Source organism: Pinus tabuliformis, chromosome 5_1 (genome assembly GCF_031772625.1).
Source record: "Pinus tabuliformis cultivar Carrire ecotype Pingquan chromosome 5_1, CPIR1, whole genome shotgun sequence".
NCBI classification, from domain to species: domain Eukaryota; kingdom Viridiplantae; phylum Streptophyta; class Pinopsida; order Pinales; family Pinaceae; genus Pinus; species Pinus tabuliformis.
This window is the reverse complement of record NC_142305.1, coordinates 514,632,612-514,643,115: the sequence shown is the minus strand read 5'-3', so window position 1 is coordinate 514,643,115 and position 10,504 is coordinate 514,632,612. Positions and strand designations below refer to the sequence as shown.

The window sequence follows — 10,504 nt, the reverse complement described above, 5'->3', positions numbered from 1 at the left end:
GCATTTTCCTGAGCTCTATCTATAGAGTGAAGAGGATTTGTCTTGCTACACGATAAAAAAATGCTTTTCCTTTGCCCTTTGATAGTGGTTAAATATCGAATTCCGGGGAAATTACCGGTGTATGATCGCTTATCTCTGTGCAACTTGCACGTCAGATCATCATAACTGCTGCGTGATGGTATGTTGGTTGGGTTATGGAATAATTGTACCCCCTTACGGTCACCATTCCCTGTTTGCTCCATATTTTTCCAAGTGTCCCTCTTCCTGATCGTATTTCGGTGGCTCATACCACCACAGATCATGAAACTGCAAAAATATTTGTCACCTGCTTCTGTCATAGTTGCCCTTATCTCACTTGTCCTTCGAGGCCTGCTGGAATTTAATGGAGCCTACCTAGTCAGCCTGTCTAATCAATTATGGTGCTGAGTTATTCTACCCTCCGGTCGGACTCCTCTTCCGTCACCAGATCTAACCCGGAGAGTTGCATACATTTTCCTCTTAACTGTGGGTTGTTAATATCCTGCCAACATATGTCCCACATTGTGTAGGGGTGTTCAATCCCATGATTCGCGAGGTGGTCAGCAACCGAATTTGCATTTCGCCTTACCGCCTGAAAGATGAGGCCTTTCATTTCTCCTAACAGTTTGGCAATATTGCCTGTAACCTTGGCCAGTCGCCAATGTCTTGTAACCTTGCTGGCTGGCGTTCCCCCATAGATTTTCCTGGCCACTGTTATGGCCACCTCTGAATCTCCTTCGACCATTGCGTTGCTTGTTTGGTTCATTCTAAGAATCCTTAGTCCTTTTTCCATCGCTGCAAATTCCGTTTCATTGTTGGTTCCTTCCCCTAGGGCTTTACTGTAAATGTGAATAATTTCCCCATTATGATTCCGGATGATTCCTCCAATGCCTTCTGGGCCAGGATTGCCTCTCGAGGCACCGTCAAAGTTTAGCTTTAGGAACCCTTCCAGTGGACGACTCTAGCCCTTTGGCATAGTGCTTGGTTTTTGCTGGCACTCTATGGTTCCCATGTTTCGTTCATTGCTCAAGTTGAAGGCGTTCAGAATTCTCTGCTCCTCGGCCGAAGCTTGGTTGTCAGGATCAGTTCTGCATTTTACCAAGATTAATTGTCGAATATTTTGGGTTAAGGTAATTTGCGAGTGCTCTGTATTTCTGCGCTCATTTTGAAAAATTATTCTATTTCTTTCTTTCCATATGGTCCAAGTTATGAAGCATGGCAAGACTTTCCATATACTGTTGATTCTTAAATTGTTTGAGTACTCGCTTGGCCAATTCATAATAGTGTTTTGAATGGAGTCCCTATCCCTGTTAGTTTGTTGCATTATAGTTTCCATCCCTCCCCAAAGGTGATCAACCCATTCACAGGTGTTGAATAAATGGTTCATGGTTTCTTCATCTTGATTACATGGAGGGCATTTAGAAGGGCCCTTAAAACCTTTTTGCACAGATTCTCCCAGGTAAGAGCTTTTCTCCGCATTAGAAGCCAGAGAAAGGTTTTTATTTTAGGCCAAAACATGGGATCCCAGACCTTGTTACTCCGTTGCATTACCTCCACCTGCTCTGAATGCTCTAGCTGCTCTCTGGCCTCTTTGAGTGTGAAATTACCACTCCCTTTCATACCCCATCTTAGCATGTCGCTTTCTGTGGTCTTTCTGATTTTTCTTTTGTTTAGATGGTTTAGCAGATCCCTTATATTAATGTTTTCCTCAATTGAGTCTTCAGTGTCATGGATTAACCATTCCCTCCATTCCTAATCGCTGCTGTTGTGGCTCCAGTAATGGTGGACAGTGAACCTTCCCCTGTTCTGGCATTCTCTTTTAAAATATTCGAGCTCTAGTTTTTCCATCTTTGGGAGTTGCTGCCAAGCATCTTCCAAAAAAAGGGTGGTTTCACCAATGCGGATTTCCCTAAAACTATGGTCCTGAACTAAGTTGCGATTCCTTCTAGCTAAATTCCATATTGGAGAACCCTCAAGCACTTCCTGTAACCTTATTAAGTCCTGTTCGTTGCAGTCGGGAATGTATTTCTCCTTCCAGTGTCTCGCCCATGGCAGATTGGATTCCTTCAGCCAACGCCACCACAGCTTGGCTCCACATGTCATGTTGATGGTGTAGGGATCTAATAAATTTAAGCCCCCTGCTGCTTTCGATTTGCATAGTTTGTTAGAGGCCACCAGTGCCCATTTCTTTTTCCCAGGATTTCCACTCCACAGAAAGGATCTTTGTATAGCTCTAATTTTTTGGAAGACTCCACTAGGAGCTGGCATGATGGAAAGCAGATACTGTAGAATGGCTTGCAGTATTGCATTAGTGAGGACCAATCCTCCAGAAAAATTAAGAGCCCTATGAGTCCAATGTTTACATCTTTTCTCCATTTTCGCCAAGATTTTTTCCCAATGAATTTTTTGCCAAGGTTTAGTCGTAAGTGGGGCTCCCAGATACTTAGAGGGCAGACTACCTTTTCGAAAGCCTAGAATATTGGATAGATGCTTATGAATGAATAGATGTGTATTAAAGAAGAAAATAGTATAATTAGCATGATTAATCTCCATACCTGAAGCTTTGCTGAAGAGGTTTAAAATGTTCTTGAAAGCCCTGGCTTCTTTCACAGTTGGAGTGCCATGCAGCAGTTTGTCATCAACAAACTGCTGGTGCGTTGTTGCAGGTATGGAGGGAAGAGGATGTAAGCCTTTGATTTTTCCTTCCTCTCTTGCTTTGTGAATGAGTCTGCTGAGCCCTTCCATAAGGATCACAAAAAGGAAAGGTGAGAGATGGTCTCCTTGTTTGATGCCTCGGGAGGGGGAGAAAGGTTCATAGGGGGAGCCATTGACCAAGATAGAAAAATTGGTGGATTTAATCAGAGCTAGGATCCATTTGGTCCATTGTTTATCAAAGCCAAAAGCATTCAGAATGGCTTCCAGATAATTGTAGTTGACTTTGTCGAAAGCTTTGGAGAGATCTAGCTGCATTAGCATACCTAGTAATTTATTTGTCTGAAGGGTATGAACCATCTCCTGAGCTAAAAGGATGTTGTCTAAAATTTGTCTGCCCTCCACGTAGTCTGACTGCTCTTCCGAGATTAAGTCAGGAAGAATAGGCTTAAGTGTGTTGGCTATAACTTTAGATATGATTTTATATATCACATTACATAAAGCTATAGGTCTGAATTTTTCTGGGGAGTTGGCCTCTTCTTCCTTAGGAATTAGAGCTAGGAAGGTGGAGTTCAGCGATTTGAGAATGGAATAGGAGCATCTGGAATCTTCTACAACTTCCCAAACCTCTGTTTTAATAGTAGACCAGCATGCTTTGTAGAAATTTATTGTAAAATCGTCAGGCCTAGGTGCCTTATCATTCGGCATACTCTTGACAGCTTCTTCCACTTCCTCCATCGAGGCATCTCTTAACAGAGCTGATTTTTGCTCATTAGTTATGATGTGGGGTATAGCTTGGGTTAGTTCCTCTATGGCCTCTGATCTTTCTTCCTGTGTTTCCTGAGCTATATGCTTAAAGTTCCTAGTAAGCAAAGTTGATATTTCCTTGTGATTTTGAAGAGTTTCCCCTGCTTCATTATTGAGCCGAAGAATTTTATTTGCCCCCTTGTAGTCCAGCGTGGATCTATGGAAAAACTTGGTATTTTGTTCTCCTTCCTTTAGCCATTAGATCCTTGATTTTTGTTTCCAAAGTGTTTCTTCATGTTGACAACGGAGTTGCCATTGTTGCATCAATTCTTTCTCCTGTTCCCTTGAGTCTTCACAGCAGTTCCCCGAAGCCCATTCCTTATGAATTTGATTTAACTTGCCCTCTATGATGGTTTTTTCCTGGAAGATGTTCCCAAATTCAGTTGCATTCCAATCTTTAATTCTGTTTTTAATGTGTTTTAATTTTCTTTGGAGCTTAAACATTTTGGTTCTTCTGATATTCAATGGTTCACACCACCATTTCTCCAACAAATGTACAAAATTGGGGTGAGTCAACCAGAACTTTTCAAATCTGAAGGGCTTGTTTCTAGCAGTCCCTAGGAAGGCTGCCTCTAAAGAGATTGGCCAGTGATCTGATCCCCCACTGGGAAGAATATTAGAATCCACTGTTACTCCTTCAAGTAAAATTCTTTCAGAGATTAGAAATCTGTCCAAACGAGAGGCAATCAGCTTCTCTCCTCCTCTCCTATTATTCCAAGTGAAGGAACCATTTTTGGGAAGGATGTCTACTAGTTTGGCAGAATCAATGAATTCAACAAAGAGTTATGCATCTTTATTGAGCCTTCTCATTCCTCCTTTCTTCTCCAGGAGAGAGGTTATCATAGTAAAGTCTCCTCCCATGATTATCTTTGAGGTGGGGTGTCTAAGCTTTAAACTCATGAAAGAACTAAGAAAAGAGAATTTATCTTCTAACCTTTGTAGTCCATAAACATTTATGCATAAGTAAGTTTCAGAATTACCTATGATTTGAACTTCAGTGGCTACGAACGATCTTGTAGCTTCCATTGAGAGGATGCCTACCACTCTGGTGTCCCAAAGAGTAGCTATGCCTCCTTCCCATCCCTGACTGGCTACATCTATAAATTCTATTAGTTTACCCAACCTTTTGCTGATGTTCTCCATTTGATTAATGGAACATTTGGTTTCCTGTATGAACATAATATCCGGCTTTTCTTTTTGTAAATTTCTCTTAAGAAGTCTTTGTTTCGTTTGGCTATTGATCCCTCTTACATTCCATGAAATGATTTTCATTTATAACTAGATATATTATTGGTAAGACGGGAAGGCATTTAGAGCCTTCATTTTGCCTGAATTTAACATTAAAATCCCCAAGTCGTGCAATACCTCCCCATTTGTTCTTCGGCCTCTTCTCTTTCTTTGCTTCAGACCTATTGGATTAAGAGAAATGCTCTTTGAGTGATTTCCTGTGCCTTTTGCTATTCCTAATCTCTTGTTTTTCCTGTCTAGTTCCATCTTTTGTCTTGCGTTGAATAGATCACTGATCTTCCCTATTTCTTCTTCCGGAATATTTTCCAGTACTTGAGTTCTCCAATTTTTTTCCATGTCTGGTAGGTTCACCCCTTCCTTTTCTAGAACTTTATTGAGCTCCATCTTCTCACTACCCCCATCGCTGGTTAGCATATCAGTATCTTCATCGCGTTCATCTTCTAGCTCTTGCATTTGGACTTCTGTTCTAATTATATTTTCCTCCCTGTCCTTTGTTTTGTGTCCTTGCTTGTCTTTTGGCTCTTCATTAATTTTCTTTTCCCTGTTTGTTCCTTATGAATCTGTATCGGTTTCCAGAATGCTAAAGGTGTTGTTGGTGATGCCTGGGTCTGCCCCTGCTCTGTTCATTCTTTTCCTGTTAGCTCTTTGTCTTGCTTTTGGCTTTGTGAAGGCTTCTTTTCTCTTTGCTGCTTCCTCTGGTTTGTGCTCTTCCCCTGTTCTGTTTAAAGGGCATTCTTTGACAAGGTGTCCGTGTTCATGACACCTTCTACATCGGAAGGGGATTTGCTCATAATCAATGGCTTGATAATAGTCCTCATCTCTAAATTCCAGCCATAAGCCTTCATGCAGTGCTCCTGAGACATCCATCTCCACACAGATTCTTGCACAGGAAGTGTATCTTTGTTGCATCGTTGTTTCTGAAGCTTTGATGAAGGTTCTAAGATGGTCTCCTATTTTCTTAAGCGTCGCTAATCCCCAATAGTCTATTGGAAGGGAGAATAGGCGGATCCACACAAGAACCTGTGTGAAGGTTTCTTTTTCTGGCACAAAGTTGGCCTTCCAGGGTCTCATATAGAGTCCTGCTGATGCAAAGAAGTAAGGACCTCCATCGAAGACCCTGTCCCTGTCCTCTAAGTTCGTAAAAACAACAGTAAAAAAACCTTTTGCCCCAAGGTGTAGTTTAACATCACCTTTAGGTTTCCAATGTTGCTTGATCCATTGACAGAGCGCTCGTTCTGTTGGCCACAGTCTCATGAACTTGCATATTATTGCATGTTCCGACATATGTTCTCTATAGGCTTGAATGTCCGGATCTGGGAAGACCACTTTGAGGGTTTCGATTTTTTTTGGTTTGCATGCTCCTTGCACTGCTTTACTGGAACTGGGGTTTAGGGCTTTTGCTTTCTCCTCTTCCTCTCGAAAGTGCTTCTCTGCCTCATGTTCCTCTTCGTCCTCTGTTTGGATATTTATTTGTGCTGTGTCTTTTTGGCTTGCATCTGCCCTTTTTTCGTTATTCTCCTGTCCATTTTTTACTTTTTCTTTCATTTTTGGGTTGTTTATTGTTTCTTTTTGCAAATTTTATGTCCTTTCTTTGTTGGTTGCGCTATTTTCCTTACGCTCTCCATAACCAGTGATTTTAAATCCTTCCTGCACTTTCTGTTTTTGTATTACAACTTTCTTGAAGGATGGGGTCCCAGTGGACCCCCTGTTTACCATTTGTCAGGTCAGTCCCCAACCTCTGTAAAGTATATCCGCTATTCTGTCTCTATGTGCTTCCAGAACTGGTTCTGAGCCTGCAAGTTTGAAGCACTAAACCCTAGACCTCGAAGCTCGCTCCTCAGCCATACCTCTGCTCTTTCGTGCATATGGTAACAAGTATGTGACAATGAAACGTTGCACTATGGTTGACCATGATTTATTTTATATGGATTTTTTGTAACAATGCAACATTGTACCATGGTTGATTTTCATAGTAAGAAAATCTTTGTCACAATGTGACATTGGACCATGATTAACCATGATTTTAAATCAAGGATATTTATATTAGACCCAAGGATTAATATTATACACATTATGAATAATATTAAACCATAGGAATAAGAACCCTTATATTAATAAACTCGAGGGATTGATATTGTAAACCCAAAGGAACAATAAACCAAAGGGATTAATATTAACACCCAAGGGATGATAAACTCAAGGAAATAATTTTATAAACCTAAGATAAATATCATAAAACCTTAAATACACATGGTTTATCCTGGTTGATTTTCATATTGAGACAATCTTTGTCACAATTTGATGTTGGTCGAGGTTGACCATGGTTGAAAATACTTCATTTTCATATTAAGACAATATTTGTCACAATGTGACATTGTAACATGGTTGACCAAGGGATTTATATTAAACCATAGGATAAATATTATAAACCCTATGAATAATATTTCGAATTGATGCAATCTTTGTCACAATGCGACATTGGACCATCATTGACCATGATTGATTTTCATATGGAGACAATATTTGTCATAATACTACTTTGTGCAATGGTTGGCAATGACTGATTTTCATATGGAGACAATCTTTATCACAATGCAACGTTGGACCATGGTTGATTTTGATATTGAGAAAATCTTTGTCATAATGTAGCATTGTACCATGGTTGACCATGATTATAAACCAAGGTGACTTATATTAGACCCGAGGATTAATATTATAAACCCTATGAATAATATTATACCCTTGGAATAAGAACCCTTAGATTAATAAACCCAAGGGATTGACGTTATAAACCCAAGGTAATAATAACCAAATGGATTAATACTAATATCCCAAGGGATTATAAACCCAAAGTATATAAACCACAAGATAAATATTAATGCAAGAAACCGAATGGATTATACATGCATGGGAAAAAATATTTAACCCAAGGGAACAATATTAAACCCTATCAAATAATATAAACCAAACATATATAAACCCAACAAAAATATTATACACCATCTATTAAACATGTTAGTCAATGTGTGGCCATGGTTGATCTTCATTTTGATACGGTCTTTAATACATTAATACTATAAATGTAGATAATATTAATACATAAAAAACCATTAACACATTAACATAATCCATTATACTCAATATATTCATATTAATAAATTATAAACCATTAATAAATTTTAGATCATTAATACATTAATATTAATACATAAACACATTAATAGTATAAAGCTCAAGAATATTAATATATTCAAACCCAATCGATTATAAACGCAAGGGAATAATATTAAACCCACGTCATAAATATTATAAACTCAAGATATAAAAACCCCAAAATAAGTATTATAAACCATAAAATAAACATGGTTGATTTTTATATTGAGATAATCCTTGTCACAATCTGACGTAGGAATATGGTCGACCATGTTTGACCATTATTGATTGCCATATCGACACAATCTTTGTCAGAATGAGAAGTTGGTCTCTGGTTGACCAACGTTGATTTTCATATTAACAGAATCTTTGTCACCATGTGACATTGGAACTTGGTTGACCATGATTGATTTCACATAGCAAATTTGACCATAGTTGGCCAAAATTGATAATGGCTGATGAAGATTGAATTTCGTTGACCGTGATTGACCATGATTGACCACAGTTCATCTTGAATGATATTTCAAAGCAAAGGGAATAATAAACACAACGTAATAATACTAAAAACCCAATGGATTATAAACCCTAGAGAATAGCGTTGAACCAGAGGCAAGAATATAAAACCAAGGTATATAAACCCTAAGATAAGTGTTATATATAAACCCTTAAATAAACATGTTTGGCCATGCTTGAGCATAGTCGATTTTCATATTGACACAATGTTTGTCACAATGTGATGTTCGACCATGCTTCACTATGATTCAACCCTTAGATTAATAAACCCACATGATTGATTTTACAAACCAAATGAAACTATAAACACACAAGATAAATACTAAAACCCTAAGGGATTATCAGCCCTAGGCAATAACATTGAATCGAAGTGATGAGCCCCAAAAATGGATAATTATATGGGCTAATTTAGCGTCCTAATTCAACTTAATCCACCATTCTCATTAGTTTATTGCATGTTTTTTATTATATTTATGCTAATAGAGTGAATTGGGTTAGTCATTATGCCAACAAGTCTAATGTGTGCTTTATGCAGTCTTTTTGGTAAATTTGGAGACAAAATCAAAGGTTTAAATGAGCACTTGGCAGCCAAATTTGTGGAGAGGATTTTTAGGAATGTGTCCCCTTTATTTATGGGCCCTTAACTCGAATTCTCCACCATCCGCTCGGAGTTCAACAGCCACCAAATCGATTATCACAAGGGCAACCGAGCAAGGGCTAGTAAAGGTGCTGTTAACTATAAGTTTTGGCAGTCGAGTCCCTAAAGTTTAGGAGGGTTGTTGGGGTCATCAATTTGTATAAATAATAAGGCTTAGGGCCTCATTTCAGTTAGTCACTTTGTAGGCAGAAGTTAGCTAGTTTCCAGTTTGATTTTAGTCATTTTTTATGGAGTAGGTTAGCTCTGCATTTCAACACATTTTCGAGCTTTTCCCTTGCGGACAGTTTTTGATGTAACTATTATTTCTTACTCAATAAAGATGAATCCAGCTTTGCACCAGCTCTAATCTCTCTTAGGAGGCTATAGCTCTTGGGTTTGGGCCCAACCCAAGTGCCCAGTACTTCCTTTGTTTACTTTCATGTGTCTTTGCTGCATTCTTAGAATAAAATCTGTTATTTAGATTTAAATCTTGTTTTGTTATTTAGGTTTCTTTTCATGATTAAAAAGGCTTTTCATGTTCAGATTTAGTTGATAGGTTAATAAAAGGGAATATCTTTAGAAAAAGGCCATCGAGCACCTCTGGTCTCACCTCTCCCTCAGTGGGATCATGAGCTGGGACAAAGGTGACATTGCTGCCAACAAAAACATTGTCTTTTCTTCACCATGCAATCATTAGTGTTAGATTTTCATTTGCAGAGATTGATACCAGTTGTGGTTACATGTTCAGGTTCTTGATTGCTTAGTTTGCATAGCTATTTCACGTGTTTCATTACAAATAAACTTCTGTTCCATTTCTTTGCTATTATCTAGGTCAGATTAGGTCAAAGTTATTAGCTTCTTGATTTTCCAAGTCTTCATTTGTCTAATTCGAAAGATAACTTGCAGAGCACCTATAATACCTCTCCATCTACCTATACTCCATCAATCCCATCTGCTCCATCCTCCAACTTGGATTCTTGCCTCACGTTTGCCATTTTCTCACTTTGCCCTAATTCCCATATTTTTATGCAACATTGCTCCACTCCTCCTTGAACAAATCCAACCATCCTTGCCACTCCTCAACTCCATTCCCCAAGTCCTGGACCTCCTCACACCCCTATCTCACCTCCATACCCACTCCTTCATCTTTCTTCCTCCATCCATCCTCAAGAATCCCATTTCTGAACATCCTGTAGAAAATTATAGACAGCCTCTAGAAAATATAGAACATCCTGTAGAAACCCTGCAGACTTCCTGTAGAAGCTCACGAACGCAGTTTCTTGAAAGCCAAACTTTGTGAAACTCTTTGGAAGTGTGATAGGGACCCCTTAGGCCCTCTTTGAACCTTCCCAACCGTTTGCAAGCATTTCCTCTTGCCAATCCACCTCTGCACAGTCAAAAACAGTTAAAACTCATGCACAATAATTCTGCCAACCTACTCAAAAATAAAAAAAGATGTTTCTTTTTAGATTTCAC

General features: G+C 38.9%; 1 protein-coding gene across 1 annotated transcript; it reads right to left on the bottom strand.

The window, feature by feature from the left end:
* Nucleotides 1–1,770: 1,770 nt before the first annotated feature.
* On the bottom strand, nucleotides 1,771–2,394 carry LOC149165774 (uncharacterized). Its single transcript, XM_089429931.1, has one exon. The coding sequence runs from the start codon at nucleotides 2,392–2,394 to the stop codon at nucleotides 1,771–1,773; it is 624 nt and encodes a 207-aa protein (XP_089286057.1).
* Between the last annotated feature and the right edge of the window lie 8,110 nt (nucleotides 2,395–10,504).